Source organism: Bombina bombina, chromosome 4 (assembly GCF_027579735.1).
Source record: "Bombina bombina isolate aBomBom1 chromosome 4, aBomBom1.pri, whole genome shotgun sequence".
Classification (NCBI taxonomy): Eukaryota; Metazoa; Chordata; class Amphibia; order Anura; family Bombinatoridae; genus Bombina; species Bombina bombina.
Genome location: NC_069502.1, coordinates 1,107,425,138 through 1,107,446,103, shown reverse-complemented (window position 1 = coordinate 1,107,446,103; position 20,966 = coordinate 1,107,425,138). Strand labels below are relative to the sequence as shown.

At 43.0% G+C, this 20,966-nt stretch overlaps 1 protein-coding gene across 1 annotated transcript in view; it reads right to left on the bottom strand.

The window, feature by feature from the left end:
* UBR2 (ubiquitin protein ligase E3 component n-recognin 2) overlaps positions 1-20,966 on the bottom strand; it is a 689,885-nt gene that overhangs the window by 101,637 nt on the left and 567,282 nt on the right. Inside the window, 2 exon segments of the mRNA XM_053712365.1 lie at positions 18,267-18,333; positions 18,421-18,521. Coding sequence (XP_053568340.1) covers positions 18,267-18,333; positions 18,421-18,521 — 168 coding nt within the window.

The window sequence follows — 20,966 nt, the reverse complement described above, 5'->3', positions numbered from 1 at the left end:
ACACTGCAATACCCTGTTCTCTGATTACAGACAAAAGGGCACCGAGAACCTTCGAAAAGATCCTTGGCGCTGTTGCTAGGCCAAATGGAAGAGCAACAAATTGTTAATGGATGAAATAAAAGAAGGCGCCACCATAGTGCACAATCAGATATGTAAAACACGCCAAAAGACAAGTAAGACCGTACTTACAAGATAGAGGACACTTGAGAAGTGTCACAACCGCCTCCTGGACTGTTAAGAGTCGTCCAGCTAACTCACACTCTCCTGGCTGTCGTCACCGTATGGAGACCGGCGAACCACTGGGGCTTAGAACTATACCAGCGTCTGGTGTCCACAGCAGGCTTACTTTCGTTCTAGTGGACCAGTTCTGTCAACTCCAAATGGTGCCTAAGAAGAATGACATCAGGATTTCCGCTGTGACGTCAGCCCCGGTAAAATATCCGCCACAGTTCGAACGCCACCCGATCTATATACATCGGGTGGCGTTCAAACTGTGGCGGATATTTTACCGGGACTGACGTCACAGCGGAAATCCTGACGTCATTCTTCTTAGGCACCATTTGGAGTTGACAGAACTGGTCCACTAGAACGAAACTAAGCCTGCTGTGGACACCAGACGCTGGTATAGTTCCAAGCCCCAGTGGTTTGCCGGTCTCCATATGGTGACGACAGCCAGGAGAGTGCGAGTGTGAGTTAGCTGGACGACTCTTAACAGTCCAGGAGGCGGTTGTGACACTTCTCAAGTGTCCTCTATCTTGTAAGTACGGTCTTGTGTCTTTTGGCGTGTTTTACATATCTGATTGTGCACTATGGTGGCGCCTTCTTTTATTTCATCCATATCTGCAGATTTTATTATCTTGGGACACCAACAAGATTCCTGAAGAAGCAGCTTGCCACCAGATCTTCGGTATAGAACTTGGATTTTGGACTTCAAGAACTGTCCTGTTTTTAATCATCTCCACATCCAGTGGTGGGGTTTGTTTTTTTATGTAATTGTTTTTTCATTTATATGTTTTTATACATTTTTTTCCCGTTTACGGTTTTTTTTTGTGTTTATATCATACCTTTGTCACACATTGGTTCAAATCACTAGCACTTTTGGTTTTGTTGCTAAGTATATACCACCTGTATAGCTTATCTTTATACTTTTATTGGCATCATTTACACTTTTTGATATCATTGTCTCAATAGTTTGTAATTATTTAGGTCATTATACCTTTTGACATTTGACCCAGTATTAATCACCTCATTTGAGATCATTATCACATTTTTTTTACTCTTTTTGGCGCACTGATTTTTTGTTTGATAGAAACAAATTGTTAATGCCTGACTAGAAAAGAGAATCTCAGAAACCGATATTGGTCTGGATGAATCGGAATGTGAAGATATGCATCCTGTAAGTCTATAGTGGAAATATAATAACGTTGCTGAACAAAAGGCAGAATAGTCCTTATAGTCACCATCTTGAAAGTTGGGACTCTTACAAAACGATTCAAAAACTTCAGATCCAGAACTGGCCTGAATTAATTTTCTTTCTTTGGGACAATGAATAGATTTGAATAAAACCCCAGACCCTGTTCCTGAAACGGAACTGGTATGATTACCCCTGAAAGCTCTAGATCTGAAACACACTTCAAAAAAGACTGAGCCTTCACCAGATTTACTGGAACGTGAGAGAGAAAAAAATCTTCTCACAGGAGGTCTTACTCTGAAAACTATTCGATACTCTTGAGAGACAATACTCTGAATCCACTGATTTTGAACAGAATCTGCCCAAATGTCTTGGAATAACTTCAATCTGCCCCCCACCAGCTGAACTGGAATGAGGGCTGCACCTTCATGCAGACTTGGGGGCTGGCTTTGGTTTCTTAAAAGGCTTGGATTTATTCCAACTTGAAGAATGTTTCCAATTAGAAGAGTCTTTAGGGGAAGGATTGGTTTTCTGTTCCTTATTCTGTCGAAAAGAACGAAAACGATTAGAAGCTTTAGATTTACCCTTAGATCTTTTATCCTGAGGCAAAAAAACTCCCTTCCCCCCAGTGATAGTTGAAATAATCAAATCCAACTGAGAACCAAATAAATTGTTACCTTGGAAAGAAAGACTTAGATACCATGTCAGCATTCCAAGATTTGAGCCATAAAGCTCTTCTAGCTAAAGACATACTGGTCCCAACGCTGCGTTTTAACGCCCGCTGGTATTACGAGTCTTGCAGGTGTACCGCTCACTTTTTTGGACAGACTCGGAAATACCGCATATCCACTTACGTCAATTGCGTATCCTCTTTTTTCAATGGGACTTGCATAGCGCTGGTATTACGGGTCTGAAAAAAAGTGAGCGGTAGACCCTCTCCTGTCAAGACTGGTACCGCATTTTAAAGTCAGTAGTTAGTTTTACACTACAACGCCATAGCATAAAACTCTTAACTAAAGTGCTAAAAAACATAATTTATGCTTACCTGATAAATTCCTTTCTTCTGTTGTGTGATCAGTCCACGGGTCATCATTACTTCTGGGATATTATCTGCTCCCCTACAGGAAGTGCAAGAGGATTCACCCAGCAGAGTTGCTATATAGCTCCTCCCCTCTACGTCACCTCCAGTCATTCGACCAAAGACCAACGAGAAAGGAGAAGCCAAGGGTGAAGTGGTGACTGAATTATAATTTAAAAAATATTTACCTGCCTTAAAAAAACAGGGCGGGCCGTGGACTGATCACACAACAGAAGAAAGGAATTTATCAGGTAAGCATAAATTATGTTTTCTTCTGTTATGTGTGATCAGTCCACGGGTCATCATTACTTCTGGGATACCAATACCAAAGCAAAAGTACACGGATGACGGGAGGGATAGGCAGGCTCATTATACAGAAGGAACCACTGCCTGAAGAACCTTTCTCCCAAAAATAGCCTCCGAAGAAGCAAAAGTGTCAAATTTGTAAAATTTGGAAAAAGTATGAAGCGAAGACCAAGTTGCAGCCTTGCAAATCTGTTCAACAGAGGCCTCATTCTTAAAGGCCCAAGTGGAAGCCACAGCTCTAGTGGAATGAGCTGTAATTCTTTCAGGAGGCTGCTGTCCAGCAGTCTCATAGGCTAAACGTATTATGCTACGAAGCCAAAAAGAGAGAGAGATAGCAGAAGCTTTTTGACCTCTCCTCTGTCCAGAATAAACGACAAACAGGGAAGAAGTTTGGCGAAAATCTTTAGTTGCCTGCAAGTAGAACTTGAGGGCACGAACTACATCCAGATTGTGTAGAAGACGTTCCTTCTTTGAAGAAGGATTTGGACACAAGGATGGAACAACAATCTCTTGATTGATATTCCTGTTAGAGACAACCTTAGGTAAGAACCCAGGTTTAGTACGCAGAACTACCTTGTCTGAGTGAAAGATCAGATAAGGGGAATCACAATGTAGGGCTGATAACTCAGAGACTCTTCGAGCCGAGGAAATAGCCATTAAAAATAGAACTTTCCAAGATAACAATTTTATATCAATGGAATGAAGGGGTTCAAACGGAACACCCTGTAAAACGTTAAGAACTAAGTTTAAACTCCATGGCGGAGCAACAGTTTTAAACACAGGCTTGATCCTAGCTAAAGCCTGACAAAAGGCCTGGATGTCTGAATTTTCTGACAGACGCCTGTGTAACAAGATGGACAGAGCTGAGATCTGTCCCTTTAATGAGCTAGCCGATAAACCCTTTTCTAAACCTTCTTGTAGAAAAGACAATATCCTAGGAATCCTAACCTTACTCCAGGAGTAATCTTTGGATTCACACCAGTATAGGTATTTACGCCATATTTTATGGTAAATCTTTCTGGTAACAGGCTTCCTAGCCTGTATCAGGGTATCAATAACCGACTCAGAAAAAACATAATTTATGCTTACCTGATAAATTCCTTTCTTCTGTTGTGTGATCAGTCCACGGGTCATCATTACTTCTGGGATATAACTCCTCCCCAACAGGAAATGCAAGAGGATTCACCCAGCAGAGCTGATATAGCTCCTCCCCTCTACGTCAGTCCCAGTCATTCGACCAAGAATCAACGAGAAAGGAGTAACCAAGGGTGAAGTGGTGACTGGAGTATAATTTAAAAGATATTTACCTGCCTTAAAAACAGGGCGGGCCGTGGACTGATCACACAACAGAAGAAAGGAATTTATCAGGTAAGCATAAATTATGTTTTCTTCTGTTATGTGTGATCAGTCCACGGGTCATCATTACTTCTGGGATACCAATACCAAAGCAAAAGTACACGGATGACGGGAGGGATAGGCAGGCTCATTATACAGAAGGAACCACTGCCTGAAGAACCTTTCTCCCAAAAATAGCCTCCGAAGAAGCAAAAGTGTCAAATTTGTAAAATTTGGAAAAAGTATGAAGCGAAGACCAAGTTGCAGCCTTGCAAATCTGTTCAACAGAGGCCTCATTCTTAAAGGCCCAAGTGGAAGCCACAGCTCTAGTGGAATGAGCTGTAATTCTTTCAGGAGGCTGCTGTCCAGCAGTCTCATAGGCTAAACGTATTATGTTACGAAGCCAAAAAGAGAGAGAGGTAGCAGAAGCTTTTTGACCTCTCCTCTGTCCAGAATAAACGACAAACAGGGAAGAAGTTTGACGAAACTCTTTAGTTGCCTGCAAGTAGAACTTGAGGGCACGAACTACATTCAGATTGTGTAGAAGACGTTCCTTCTTTGAAGAAGGATTTGGACACAAGGATGGAACAACAATCTCTTGATTGATATTCCTGTTAGTAACTACCTTAGGTAAGAACCCAGGTTTAGTACGCAGAACTACCTTGTCTGAGTGAAAAATCAGATAAGGAGAATCACAATGTAATGCTGATAACTCAGAGACTCTTCGAGCCGAGGAAATAGCCATTAAAAACAGAACTTTCCAAGATAACAATTTTATATCAATGGAATGAAGGGGTTCAAACGGAACACCCTGTAAAACGTTAAGAACTAAGTTTAAACTCCATGGTGGAGCAACAGCTTTAAACACAGGCTTGATCCTAGCTAAAGCCTGACAAAAGGCCTGGACGTCTGGATTTTCTGACAGACGCCTGTGTAACAAGATGGACAGAGCTGAAATCTGTCCCTTTAATGAACTAGCCGATAAACCCTTTTCTAAGCCCTCTTGTAGAAAGGACAAGATCCTAGAGATCCTAACTTTACTCCAGGAGTAACGTTTGGATTCACACCAGTATAGGTATTTACGCCATATTTTATGGTAAATCTTTCTGGTAACAGGCTTCCTAGCCTGTATCAGGGTATCAATAACCGACTCAGAAAAACCACGTTTTGATAAAATCAAGCGTTCAATTTCCAAGCAGTCAGTTTCAGAGAAGTTAGATTTTGATGTTTGAACGGACCCTGTATCAGAAGGTCCTGTCTTAGAGGTAGAGACCAAGGTGGACAGGATGACATGTCCACTAGATCTGCATACCAAGTCCTGCGTGGCCATGCAGGTGCTATTAGAATCACTGATGCTCTCTCCTGTTTGATTTTGGCAATCAATCGAGGAAGCAGCGGGAAGGGTGGAAACACATAAGCCATCCCGAAGTTCCAAGGTGCTGTCAAAGCATCTATCAGAACCGCTCCCGGATCCCTGGATCTGGACCCGTAGTGAGGAAGTTTGGCGTTCTGGCGAGACGCCATGAGATCTATCTCTGGTTTGCCCCAACGTCGAAGTATTTGGGCAAAGACCTCCGGATGAAGTTCCCACTCCCCCGGATGAAAAGTCTGGCGACTCAAGAAATCCGCCTCCCAGTTCTCCACTCCCGGGATGTGGATTGCTGACAGGTGGCAAGAGTGAGACTCTGCCCATCGAATTATCTTTGATACTTCCATCATTGCTAGGGAGCTTTTTGTCCCTCCCTGATGGTTGATGTAAGCTACAGTCGTGATATTGTCCGACTGAAACCTGATGAACCCCCGAGTTGTTAATTGGGGCCAAGCCAGAAGGGCATTGAGAACTGCTCTCAATTCCAGAATGTTTATTGGAAGGAGACTCTCCTCCTGATTCCATAATCCCTGAGCCTTCAGAGAATTCCAGACAGCGCCCCAACCTAGTAGGCTGGCGTCTGTTGTTACAATTGTCCAGTCTGGCCTGCTGAATGGCATCCCCCTGGACAGGTGTGGCCGATGAAGCCACCATAGAAGAGAATTTCTGGTCTCTTGATTCAGATTCAGAGTAGGGGACAAATCTGAGTAATCCCCATTCCACTGACTTAGCATGCATAATTGCAGCGGTCTGAGGTGTAGGCGTGCAAAAGGTACTATGTCCATTGCCGCTACCATTAAGCCGATCACCTCCATGCATTGAGCTACTGACGGGTGTTGAATGGAATGAAGGACACGGCATGCATCTTGAAGTTTTGTTAACCTGTCCTCTGTCAGGTAAATCTTCATTTCTACAGAATCTATAAGAGTCCCCAAGAATGGAACTCTTGTGAGAGGAAAAAGAGAACTCTTCTTTTCGTTCACTTTCCATCCATGCGACCTTAGAAATGCCAGAACTAACTCTGTATGAGACTTGGCAGTTTGAAAGCTTGAAGCCTGTATTAGAATGTCGTCTAGATACGGAGCTACCGAAATCCCTCGCGGTCTTAGTACCGCCAGGAGGGCACCTAGAATCTTTGTGAAGATTCTTGGGGCCGTAGCCAATCCGAATGGAAGAGCTACAAACTGGTAGTGCCTGTCTAGGAAGGCAAACCGTAGATACCGGTGATGATCTTTGTGGATCGGTATGTGAAGGTAAGCATCTTTTAAATCCACTGTGGTCATGTACTGACCCTTTTGGATCATGGGCAAGATTGTTCGAATAGTTTCCATTTTGAACGATGGAACTCTTAGGAATTTGTTTAGAATCTTTAAATCTAAGATTGGTCTGAAGGTTCCCTCTTTTTTGGGAACCACAAACAGGTTTGAGTAGAACCCTTGTCCTTGTTCCGACCGCGGAACCGGATGGATCACTCCCATTAATAACAGATCTTGTACACAGCGTAGAAACGCTTCTTTCTTTATCTGGTTTGTTGACAATCTTGACAGATGAAATCTCCCTCTTGGGGGAGATAATTTGAAGTCTAGAAGGTATCCCTGAGATATGATCTCTAGCGCCCAGGGATCCTGAACATCTCTTGCCCAGGCCTGGGCGAAGAGAGAAAGTCTGCCCCCCACTAGATCCGGTCCCGGATCGGGGGCTCTCGGTTCATGCTGTCTTTGGGGCAGCAGCAGGTTTCCTGGCCTGTTTGCCCTTGTTCCAGGACTGGTTGGGCTTCCAGCCTTGCCTGTAACGAGCAACAGCTCCTTCCTGTTTTGGTGCAGTGGAGGTTGATGCTGCTCCTGTTTTGAAATTCCGAAAGGGACGAAAATTAGACTGTCTAGCCTTAGCTTTGGCTTTGTCTTGAGGTAGGGCGTGGCCCTTACCTCCTGTAATGTCAGCGATAATTTCTTTCAAACCGGGCCCAAATAAGGACTGCCCCTTGAAAGGTATATTAAGTAATTTGGACTTAGAAGTAACATCAGCTGACCAGGATTTTAGCCACAGTGCCCTACGTGCCTGTATGGCGAATCCTGAGTTCTTAGCCGTAAGTTTGGTTAAATGTACTACGGCCTCCGAAATGAATGAATTAGCTAGTTTAAGGACTCTAAGCCTGTCCATAATGTCGTCTAGCGTATATGAACTAAGGTTCTCTTCCAGAGACTCAATCCAAAATGCTGCCGCAGCCGTAATCGGCGCGATACATGCAAGGGGTTGCAAAATAAAACCTTGTTGAACAAACATTTTCTTAAGGTAACCCTCCAATTTTTTATCCATTGGATCTGAAAAGGCACAGCTATCCTCCACCGGGATAGTGGTACGCTTAGCTAGAGTAGAAACTGCTCCCTCCACCTTAGGGACCGTTTGCCATAAGTCCCGAGTGGTGGCGTCTATTGGAAACATCTTTCTAAATATTGGAGGGGGTGAGAACGGCACACCGGGTCTATCCCACTCCTTAGTAACAATTTCAGTTAATCTCTTAGGTATAGGAAAAACGTCAGTACTCGCCGGTACCGCAAAGTATTTATCCAACCTACATAGTTTCTCTGGTATTGCAACGGTGTTACAATCATTGAGAGCTGCTAAGACCTCCCCTAGTAATACACGGAGGTTCTCCAATTTAAATTTAAAATTTGAAATATCTGAATCCAATCTGTTTGGATCAGAACCGTCACCCACAGAATGAAGCTCTCCGTCCTCATGCTCTGCAAGCTGTGACGCAGTATCAGACATGGCCCTAGTATTGTCAGCGCACTCTGTTCTCACCCCAGAGTGATCACGCTTGCCTCTTAGCTCAGGTAATTTAGACAAAACTTCAGTCATAACAGTAGCCATATCTTGTAATGTTATCTGTAATGGCCGCCCAGATGTACTAGGCGCCATAATATCACGCACCTCCCGGGCGGGAGATGCAGGTACTGCCGCGTGAGGCGAGTTAGTCGGCATAACTCTCCCCTCGCAGATTGGTGAAATTTGTTCACATTGTACAGATTGACTTTTATTTAAAGTAGCATCAATACAGTTAGTACATAAATTTCTATTGGGCTCCACCTTGGCATTGGAACAAATGACACAGATATCCTCTGAGTCAGACATGTTTAACACACTAGCAATAACTTGCAACCTGGTTATAATCTTTTTTAGCAAAAACGTACTGTGCCTCAAAGAGGTACTTAAACGATTAAATGATTAAATGACAGTTGAGATAATAAACTGAGAACAGTTATAGCATCAACTTTAAAACAACACAACTTTTAGCAAGGTTTTGTTCCCATTAGTAAGATAACATAACTAAATTTGACATAAAAATTATTGAGTAACGTCTTTATCCACAGACAATATAAAAAATTCTCACAGCTCTGCTGAGAGAATGTACCTCCCTTCAAGAAGTTTGAAGACCCCTGAGATCTGTCAGAGATGAACCGGATCATGCAGGAAAAATAATAGCTGACTGGAAATTGTTGATGCGTAGCAAAGAGCGCCAAAAACGGCCCCTCCCTCTCACACACAGCAGTGAAGAGAAACGAAACTGTCACAATTCAAAATAAACTACTGCCAAGTGGAAAATAAAGCCCAAACATTTATTTACTCAGTACCTCAGCAGTGTAAACGATTCTACATTCCAGCAAAGACGTTTAACATGATATAATACTTATTAAAAAGATTAGTGACCTTTAACAAAGTAGTTCCGGTGAAGTACCATTCCCAGAATACTGAAGTGTATACATACATGTCATTATAACGGTATAGCAGGATTTTCTCATCAATTCCATTCAGAAAATAAAAACTGCTACATACCTCAATGCAGATTCATCTGCCCCTGTCCCCTGATCTGAAGCTTTTACCTCCCTCAGATGGCCGAGAACAGCAATATGATCTTAACTACTCCGGTTAAAATCATAGTAAAAACTCTGGTAGATTCTTCCTCAAAGTCTGCCAGAGAAGTAATAACACGCTCCGGTGCTATTATAAAATAACAAACTTTTGATTGAAGTCATAAAAACTAAGTATAATCACCATAGTCCTCTCACACATCCTATCTAGTCGTTGGGTGCAAGAGAATGACTGGGACTGACGTAGAGGGGAGGAGCTATATCAGCTCTGCTGGGTGAATCCTCTTGCATTTCCTGTTGGGGAGGAGTTATATCCCAGAAGTAATGATGACCCGTGGACTGATCACACATAACAGAAGAAACCACGTTTTGATAAAATCAAGCGTTCAATTTCCAAGCAGTCAGCTTCAGAGAAGTTAGACTTTGATGTTTGAATGGACCCTGAATCAGAAGGTCCTGTCTTAGAGGTAGAGACCAAGGCGGACAGGATGACATGTCCACTAGATCTGCATACCAAGTCCTGCGCGGCCATGCAGGCGCTATTAGAATCACTGATGCTCTCTCCTGTTTGATCTTGGCAATCAATCGAGGAAGCAGCGGGAAGGGTGGAAACACATAAGCCATCCTGAAGTTCCAAGGTGCTGACAAAGCATCTATCAGAACCGCTCCCGGATCCCTGGATCTGGATCCGTAGCGAGGAAGTTTGGCGTTCTGGCGAGACGCCATGAGATCTATCTCTGGTTTGCCCCAACGTCGAAGTATTTGGGCAAAGACCTCCGGATGAAGTTCCCACTCCCCCGGATGAAGAGTCTGGCGACTCAGGAAATCCGCCTCCCAGTTCTCCACTCCCGGGATGTGGATTGCTGACAGGTGGCAAGAGTGAGACTCTGCCCAGCGAATTATCTTTGATACTTCTATCATTGCTAGGGAGCTTCTTGTCCCTCCCTGATGGTTGATGTAAGCTACAGTCGTGATGTTGTCCGACTGAAACCTGATGAACCCCCGAGTCTTTAACTGGGGCCAAGCTAGAAGGGCATTGAGAACTGCTCTCAATTCCAGAATGTTTATTGGCAGGAGACTTTCCTCCTGACTCCATTGTCCCTGAGCCTTCAGAGAATTCCAGACAGCGCCCCAACCTAGAAGGCTGGCGTCTGTTGTTACAATTGTCCAGTCCGGCCTGCTGAACGGCATCCCCCTGGACAGATGTGGCCGAGAAAGCCACCATAGAAGAGAGTTTCTGGTCTCTTGATCCAGATTCAGAGTGGGGGACAAATCTGAGTAATCCCCATTCCACTGACTCAGCATGCACAATTGCAGCGGTCTGAGATGTAGACGTGCAAAGGGTACTATGTCCATTGCTGCTACCATTAAGCCGATCACCTCCATGCATTGAGCTACTGACGGGAGTTGAATGGAATGAAGGACACGGCATGCATTTAGAAGCTTTGTTAATCTGTCCTCTGTCAGATAAATCTTCATTTCTACAGAATCTATAAGAGTCCCCAAGAATGGAACTCTTGTGAGAGGCAAGAGAGAACTCTTCTTTTCGTTCACTTTCCATCCATGCGACCTTAGAAATGCCAGAACTAACTCTGTATGAGACTTGGCAGTTTGAAAGCTTGAAGCTTGTATCAGAATGTCGTCTAGGTACGGAGCTACCGAAATTCCTCGCGGTCTCAGAACCGCTAGAAGGGCACCCAGAACCTTTGTGAAGATTCTTGGAGCCGTAGCCAATCCGAATGGAAGGGCTACAAACTGGTAATGCCTGTTTAAGAAGGCAAACCTTAGATACCGGTAATGATCTTTGTGAATCGGTATGTGAAGGTAAGCATCCTTTAAATCCACTGTGGTCATGTACTGACCCTTTTGGATCATGGGTAAGATTGTCCGAATAGTTTCCATTTTGAACGATGGAACTCTTAGGAATTTGTTTAGGATCTTTAAATCCAAGATTGGCCTGAAAGTTCCCTCTTTTTTGGGAACCACAAACAGGTTTGAGTAAAACCCTTGTCCCTGTTCCGACCGCGGAACCGGATGGATCACTCCCATTAATAATAGATCTTGTACACAGCGTAGAAACGCGTCTTTCTTTATTTGGTTTGTTGACAACCTTGACAGATGAAATCTCCCTCTTGGAGGAGATAATTTGAAGTCTAGAAGGTATCCCTGAGATATTATCTCTAGCGCCCAGGGATCCTGGACATCTCTTGCCCAAGCCTGGGCGAAGAGAGAGAGTCTGCCCCCCACTAGATCCGGTCCCGGATCGGGGGCCCTCGGTTCATGCTGTCTTTGAGGCAGCAGCAGGTTTACTGGCCTGCTTGCCCTTGTTCCAGGACTGGTTAGGCTTCCAGCCTTGTCTGTAACGAGCAACAGTTCCTCCCTGTTTTGGAGCAGTGGAGGGTGGCGCTGCTCCTGCTTTGAAATTCCGAAAGGGACGAAAATTAGACTGTCTAGCCTTAGCTTTGGCTTTGTCTTGAGGTAGGGCGTGGCCCTTACCTCCTGTAATGTCAGCAATAATTTCTTTCAAACCGGGCCCAAATAAAGTTTGCCCCTTGAAAGGTATATTAAGTAATTTGGACTTAGAAGTTACATCAGCCGACCAGGATTTTAGCCACAGCGCCCTGCGTGCCTGAATGGCGAATCCTGAATTCTTAGCCGTAAGTTTGGTTAAATGTACTACGGCCTCCGAAATGAATGAATTAGCTAGTTTAAGGACTCTAAGCCTGTCCGTAATGTCGTCCAGCGTAGCTGAACTGAGGTTCTCTTCTAGAGACTCAATCCAAAATGCTGCCGCAGCCGAGATCGGCGCGATGCATGCAAGGGGTTGCAATATAAAACCTTGTTGAACAAACATTTTCTTAAGGTAACCCTCTAATTTTTTATCCATAGGATCTGAAAAAGCACAGCTATCCTCCACCGGGATAGTGGTACGCTTAGCTAAAGTAGAAACTGCTCCCTCCACCTTAGGGACCGTTTGCCATAAGTCCCGTGTGGTGGCGTCTATAGGAAACATCTTTCTAAATATTGGAGGGGGTGAGAACGGCACACCGGGTCTGTCCCACTCCTTAGTAACAATTTCAGTTAATCTCTTAGGTATAGGAAAAACGTCAGTACTCGCCGGTACCGCAAAGTATTTATCCAACCTACACATTTTCTCTGGTATTGCAACAGCGTTACAATCGTTGAGAGCTGCTAAGACCTCCCCTAGTAATACACGGAGGTTTTCCAATTTAAACTTAAAATTTGAAATATCTGAATCCAATCTGTTTGGATCAGAACCGTCACCTACAGAATGAAGCTCTCCGTCCTCATGTTCTGCAAGCTGTGACGCAGTATCAGACATGGCCCTAGAATTATCAGCGCACTCTGTTCTCACCCCAGAGTGATCACGCTTGCCTCTTAGTTCTGGTAATTTAGCCAAAACTTCAGTCATAACAGTAGCCATATCTTGTAATGTTATCTGTAATGGCTGCCCAGATGTACTAGGCGCCATAACATCACGCACCTCCCGGGCGGGAGATGCAGGTACTGACACGTGAGGCGAGTTAGTCGGCATAACTCTCCCCTCGCTGTTTGGTGAAATTTGTTCAATTTGTACAGATTGGCTTTTATTTAAGGTAGCATCAATACAGCTAGTACATAAATTTCTATTGGGCTCCACCTTGGCATTGGAACAAATGACACAGGTATCTTCCTCTGAATCAGACATGTTTAACACACTAGCAAGAAACATGCAACTCGGTTACAAGTTTATTTAATACAAACGTACTGTGCCTCAAAAGCACTAAACGATTAAATGACAGTTGAAATAATGAACTGAAAAACAGTTATAGCATCACTCTTAACAAACAACACAACTTTTTAGCAAAGGTTTGTTCCCATTAGTAAAATAACACTAATTAAATTTTAAACATAAAAATTACAGAGCAACGTTTTAAATCACAGTCACTATTAAATCTCACAGCTCTGCTGAGAGAATCTACTTCCCTTCAAAGAAGTTTGAAGACCCCAGAGTTCTGTCAAAGATGAACCGGATCATGCAGAAAATATAAGTGTAACTGACTGAAAATTTTTTGATGCGTAGCAAAGAGCGCCAAAAAACGGCCCCTCCCCCTCACACACAGCAGTGAGAGAGAAACGAAACTGTCATAATCAAAACAAGCAGACTGCCAAGTGGAAAAAATAATGCCCAAATATTTATTCACTCAGTACCTCAGAAATGCAAACGATTCTACATTCCAGCAAAAACGTTTAACATGAATTAAATACCTATTAAAAGGTTTAATGTACTTTTACAGAGTAATTCCGGTGAAATACCATCCCCAGAATACTGAAGTGTAGAGTATACATACATGTCATTATATCGGTATAGCAGGATTTTCTCATCAATTCCATTCAGAAAATAAAAACTGCTACATACCTCAATGCAGATTCAACTGCCCGCTGTCCCCTGATCTGAAGCTTTTACCTCCCTCAGATGGCCGAGAAACAGCAATATGATCTTAACTACTCCGGTTAAAATCATAATAAAAAACTCTGGTAGATTCTTCTTCAAACTCTGCCAGAGAAGTAATAACACGCTCCGGTGCTATTGTAAAATAACAAACTTTTGATTGAAGTTATAAAAACTAAGTATAATCACCATAGTCCTCTCACACCTCCTATCTAGTCTTTGGGTGCAAGAGAATGACTGGAGGTGACGTAGAGGGGAGGAGCTATATAGCAACTCTGCTGGGTGAATCCTCTTGCACTTCCTGTAGGGGAGCAGATAATATCCCAGAAGTAATGATGACCCGTGGACTGATCACACATAACAGAAGAAATTACACTAACACCCATAAACTACCTATTAACCCCTAAACTAACACTAACCCCCTGAAGATCACCCTACCGGGAGACGTCTTCATCCAACCGGGCAGAAGTGGTCCTCCAGACGGGCAGAAGTCTTCATCCAAGCCGGGCAGAAGTGGTCCTCCAGACGGGCAGAAGTCTTCATCCAGACGGCATCTTCTATCTTCATCCATCCGGCGTGGAGCGGGACCATCTTCAAGAAATCCGACGCGGAGCATCCTCTTCATCCGGAGTCTTCTTACTAAATGACGGTACCTTTAAGTGATGTCATCCAAGATGGCGTCCCTTCAATTCCGATTGGCTGATAGAATTCTATCAGCCAATCGGAATTAAGGTAGAAAAATCCTATTGGCTGATGCAATCAGCCAATAGGATTGAGCTTGCATTCTATTGGCTGATTGGAACAGCCAATAGCATGCCAGCTCAATCCTATTGGCTGATTATGTTTACTAGTTTTGGTATCAAGAGGCCTAGACTCCTCAATATCCAAAGTAACTAACACTTCTTTTAACAAGTAACGAATATACTCAATCTTGAAAAGATAGGTAGATTTGTCAGTGTCAATGTCTGAGGTAGGATCTTCTGAATCAGAGAGATCCTCATCAGAGGAGGATATTTCAGTATGTTGTCGGTCATTCGAAATTTCATTAACTTTATGAGAAGTTTAACAAGACCTTTTACGTTTATTAGAAGGCGGAATAGCAGACAAAGCCTTCTGTTTCGCATCAGCAATATAATTCTTCATATCAACAGGGATATCATGTACATTAGATGTTGAAGGAACAACAGAAACTGTACTAGTACTGATGGAAACATTTTCTGCGTGCAAAAGCTTATCATGGCAACTGTTACATACTACAGCTGGAGATATAATCACAGCTAACTTACAACTTACAACAGAACTGTGATCAGGCAGCAGGGTTCCAACAGTTGCTCCTGAGACAGGATCAGATTGAGACATCTTGCAAAATGTAAAAGAAAAAACAACATTAAAGCAAAATTATAATTTCCTTATATGGCAGTTTCAGGAATGGGGAAAAAATGCAAACAGCATAGCCCTGTGAGCATATGGAAAGCAAGAGGCACATAGGAAGTGGGGTGAAAAATAAATTAAAATAAATGAAAAATGTTTTAGCGCCAACAACATCCGAAAATGACGCAACTCGCGTCATAACAGACGCAACCTCGTGCAAAGAACTTGGCGTCAACTAAGACCCTGGAAATGACGAACTTGCGCACCAAAGACGTTTCTTTGCGCCAAAAATGACGCAATAAATAACATCATTTTGCGACTTCGTGAGCCTAGTTTAGACCGCAAAATAAAAAAGAAAAACAGTTAATTTGAAAAAAAGGACTATACCCCAGGTAAGACAAATAACTTCCTAAACATGCTTCCCAAACTGAAACTGACAAATACATAGACCTGCCTCATGGCAAATATAAGTAAAATACATATATTTAAAACTTTATATCAATACATAAAGCGCCAAACCATAGCTGAGAGTGTCTTAAATAGTGAAAACATACTTACCGAAAGACACCCCATCCACATATAGCAGATAGCCAAACCAGTACTGAAAAAGTATCAGCAGAGGTAATTGTATATAGGAGTATATCGTCGATCTGAAAAGGGAGGTAGGAGATGAATCCCTATGACCGATAACAGAGAACCCTTGAAAAGATTTCCCGCGAGGGAAACCATAAAAATTATTAGGCAATACTCTCTTCACGTCCTTCTGACAAACACTGTACGCCTGTAGGAGGCAAAGTTTGTAAAACTGAATTGTTGGTGTGGTGAGGGGTGTATTTATAGGCATTTTGAGGTTTGGGAAACTTTGCCCCTGCTGGTAGGATTGTATATCCCATACGTCACTAGCTCATGGACTCTTGCCAAACACATGAAAGAAAGGAAGAAGGACATGCTCGAACTTCCAAACACAGATGACCCAACCACCCAAGAAGGGAAAAAAACAGCCCCAGCAACCTACGAGAGGTACTGTGACTTAGGTCACAAGAACAGACATCCAGAGGATACCAAGAGCGAAAACAAAAATCGCCATCTAAACTGGTAACTCAGACGTCCAGAGGTCATCCAAACCTCCAAACTATAAGTGAATGAAGAACTACGGTTCCGAGTCCAAAGGACCTCCAGAACCAACGATGAAGCCTTAGCAGGATCCAAGCCCAGAACCCTCAACATTAGGACAAAGTGAACGTCCAGCATCTGACAGGATAACCAGCAGACCGGCACCACGTGGGTGACATGAACCGTAAGGAACAGCAGTTAGAGCCCGACCAATACCCGCTTGGTACAAAAACATTTCGGAACTGTCCAGGTCCAAGAAAAATCGAAGCCCCCGCAGGGATCGATAACAGACTATAAACATAACTACATCTTTATATAGTAATGTGCAACTTCCGAGAAAGTGCCCACGCAACCACAAAATCGCAAGTATCAGGTACAGAGAAGAAACTTTCCAAAATGGAAAATAATAACAGACATGAGCTTCTTAAAACAAATCAAACACATCTTAACCGGATCAAATAAAATGAAGGCAGCACCCATGCGTAAACGCCCAAGTAGAATGGGCACGCTAACAGGACCAGCCAATCAGAGGCCCCATTTTCCCAAGCTCAGAACTGGAACAGATACTTAAAAGAAAAGAAAAAACGGATACGTCAAGGAGATTGGGTTCATCCCCATAGTCTAACCTAGATTGCCATCCGGAACAAAAGACAGAGGATCTCTCGGCCCACTAGGACTGGAATCCTCCAGCACCGCCAAAACATGCCTGAGTAGGACACGAAGACGTGCCAGTCTATAATGGAAGGCAAAATGATCCCCCGCTGGATCGGTTGACGACCACGGCCCAGAGGGTGGGGCCCCTGAAGCCTCAGAGGCCATTGCTTCCCCAGAAGGCCGAACTGAATCAGGCGATCTCACGCTCGACGGGCCCTGGTTGACAGAACACGGACAGTATATTAAAAATACTTCTCTTGGGAGATATAAATGTGCCATAGATATGGCCATGCGGAACCGTGCTGTAACCTCTGGAGGAAACAAGCCGCCTTCCGTACGAGTAACGGCCATAGGGACACCTGCTTGTGTAACAAAAGAAGGTTCTGGGGCACGCGCCTCATAGGACATGGAATCCTCAGGGGCGGATGGCTCAACGCACTCTAAGCTCCCTGATTCGGGGGAAGAGAGTACTCTAGAACGGCAATTGGAACATAACTGATGGGCATGGATAACCCGGGCCATTTCATACTCTTTGCAAGACGTATACTCCGAATCGGAGATATCCGTCTCTAAAAAATCAGAATCCTCCATAACCTGGGGATTGCAAATATGGTCAAACACTAAACGGCACCTTGCACCCCCGATGGCTGGGGCACTCACTACCTCCTGTGAACCAGACAACTAACGAACAGATTCTCTCTGTTGCCACTCGGTCAGAGTACGGAAATGGAAATACAACATGACCACAACGGTCACGAGGTGCACCGTGTAAGCCAAAAAAAAGGTATGCTTTCTAATAGGACCGTGCAAACTAATGATAAGGCCGTTATGTTCCGAATAGTCATGAGTCCAAGCATCACTACACATTAGCAGACAGAATCACATAAACATAATTAAAGTCCACCCTGTTCAATAACCCCCCTCAGGAGAAATTAACCCTTGATTTCATAAGATAAAGGAGTCCCACTGGGACCCTGACTTCCTTCGTTAACATTACATCCACATATCGAAATAAAATGAAACGATCTTTGACGAAAGGATGACTGGGGGATGAGGGAAGTGGGGGAAGTATTTAAGCCTTTGGCTGGGGTGTTTTTGCCTCCTCCTAGTGGCCAGGTTCTGAATTCCCATAAGTAATGAATGCAGCTGTGGACTCTTCCCGTTTAAGAAGAAAAAGGGAATAGCAAAACACATATCTAGACACTCTCTGGGATGCTCTAAAAGTTATATCAATACGTTAATATACAATGAGCAGTTTACAATGTGCTTAATTATACATTTTAATCACTTCTCTTCATACATACTTAGGTTGGAAATCTGGTCGAAATCCTTCAGGAAGTTCAACTTGCTGGGGAGCAACAGAACCTGAATCTGTGTAACAAAACCATGAAAAGTTCATTAAAATTATTGCAGTAAATGGATAAATACAAACAAATTAAATTGGCAATTAGAGCTCACCTGATTTGCTGCTTTCCGTATGAAGAGCTTGCAATGCTTTGATTTGCTGAGAGGTAATCTTGACCCATTCCTCTAAATTAGGCTGATCAGAAAAATCTAATCTGCAAAATGAAAAATTGCAAATGGAATATATTTTAAACAGTGCATTATAAAGCAACAGCAATGTCAGATAAAAATGTGTTCTTAAAACAGGCAAATTACTATATATTGCCGGGTGTTATTGATTCAGTAGCAGCACTTCCTATTTTATATGTTAACCAGAAGTAATACCAGAAGTTATAAATACAGAATAATTCGTAAAAGAGGATGCTGTAGGCCAACTGTTTACCATTTGACTCAAGTTAAAAAAACAGTGACTGAATTAACAATGAAAACAAGCAAGTCACTGGATATAAAAAAATGAATCAAATAATATGCCATTATATTTAAATAACTTAAAATTTAAAGTGATAAGAAACTTTTTCTTTTTATGATTCAGATAGAGCATACGATTTTAAATAATTTTCTATTTTACTTCTATTATCTATTTTGCTTCATTCTTTTGGTATCCTTTATTGAAGCAGCAAAGCACTTCTGAGGGCTAAATGTACTAATTGGTATCTGCTTACCCCTCTATCACTAACAGGGGAGACATGGGGCCGTGTGAAAGAGGGAAATTGCCTTCATTTAAATAAGGGGTCACAACCCCCCCTCTAATTGAAAATCGGGATCAACTGCTGCAAGTATACACCTGTGCAGCATGCACTTTTAGAGCCCCCCCATAAAATACAGTGGGTATGTGACTCCAGTTAAGAAAATTGGCAATAACCTACCTAATGTTTTTACTGTATGGGGGCAATGGCTCCAAAGACAGCATATAACACACATAACCCACCACACGAAAGAGGGGATTACCAATTTTCAAATGAGGGGTCTCATGCCCCTTTAGATAGCAGGTGAATGATATAGAAATAGCCTTTTACTGTTCTCTGGGCTATAAAAGGAATCCTAGCAACCCAAAATAAGCGCTAGAGTGGAACAAGTGACCACTGTCTTGAAAAAGGAGGGGTCATTTGTCCAGGTGGCCATCAGTTGATGACTTCGATATCAGTGATAAACTGATAGAACCACAGGCATATGGAACAACATTAAGGGAGTGTAGTGTGCCCTAATTTGCCCCACACAATACATAGACAAACTTGACATCCCTGCACTTTCAAATGAATGACTGAGTCCATCACACTGCCAGCTGATTGTCATAATGAAAAAACGAAATTTATTCTTACCTGATAAATTTCTTTCTTTATAGACACGGTGAGTCCACGGATCATCAGTAATTACTATCGGGAATATCACTCCTGGCCAGCAGGAGGAGGCAAAGAGCACCACAGCAAAGCTGTTAAGTATCACCTCCCTTCCCTCAAACCCCAGTTATTCGACCGAAGGAAAAGGAGAGAAAGGAAGCAACACAAAGTGCAGAGGTGCCTGAGGTTTACAAAACAAAAAGATTGTCTGAACAAACAGGGTGGGCCGTGGACTCACTGTGTCAATAAATAAATAAAATTATATGGTAAGCATACATTTCGTTTTCTTTCTACGGATCATTAGTAATTACCATTGGGAATCAATACCCAAGCTAGAGGACACATATGATATGGGAGGGGGACAAGACAGGGAACCTAAACAGAAGGCACCACTGCATGAAGAACCTTTCTCCCAAAAGAAGCCTCAGCCGAGGCAAAAGTATCAAATTTATAGAATTTTTAAAAAGTGTGTAGAGAGGAGCAAGTTGCAGCCTTGCAAATCTGTTCCACAGAAGCTTCATTTTTGAAGGCCCAGGAAGAGGAAATAGCCCTCGTGGAATGAGCTGTGATTCTCTCAGGAAGCTGCTGTCCAGCAGTTTCATAGGTCAAACGAATTATACTACTCAGCCACAGAGAAAGAGACGTAGCCGTAGCTTTCTGACCCTTGCGTTTCCTAGAGATAACGACAAACAAAGCAGAGGACTGGCGAAAATCGCCTGAAAAACATAATTTATGCTTACCTGATAAATTTATTTCTCTTGTAGTGTATTCAGTCCACGGGTCATCCATTACTTATGGGATATATTCCCTTCCCAACAGGAAGTTGCAAGAGGATCACCCAAAGCAGAGCTGCTATATAGCTCCTCCCCTCACATGTCATATCCAGTCATTCGACCGAAACAAGACAAGAAAGGAGAAACCATAGGGTGCAGTGGTGACTGGAGTTTTAATTAAAATTTAGATCTGCCTTAAAAAAGACAGGGCGGGCCGTGGACTGAATACACTACAAGAGAAATAAATTTATCAGGTAAGCATAAATTATGTTTTCTCTTGTTAAGTGTATTCAGTCCACGGGTCATCCATTACTTATGGCATACCAATACCAAAGCTAAAGTACACGGATGATGGGAGGGACAAGGCAGGAACTTAAACGGAAGGAACCACTGCCTGTAGAACCTTTCTCCCAAAAACAGCCTCCGAAGAAGCAAAAGTGTCAAATTTGTAAAATTTTGAAAAGGTGTGAAGCGAAGACCAAGTCGCAGC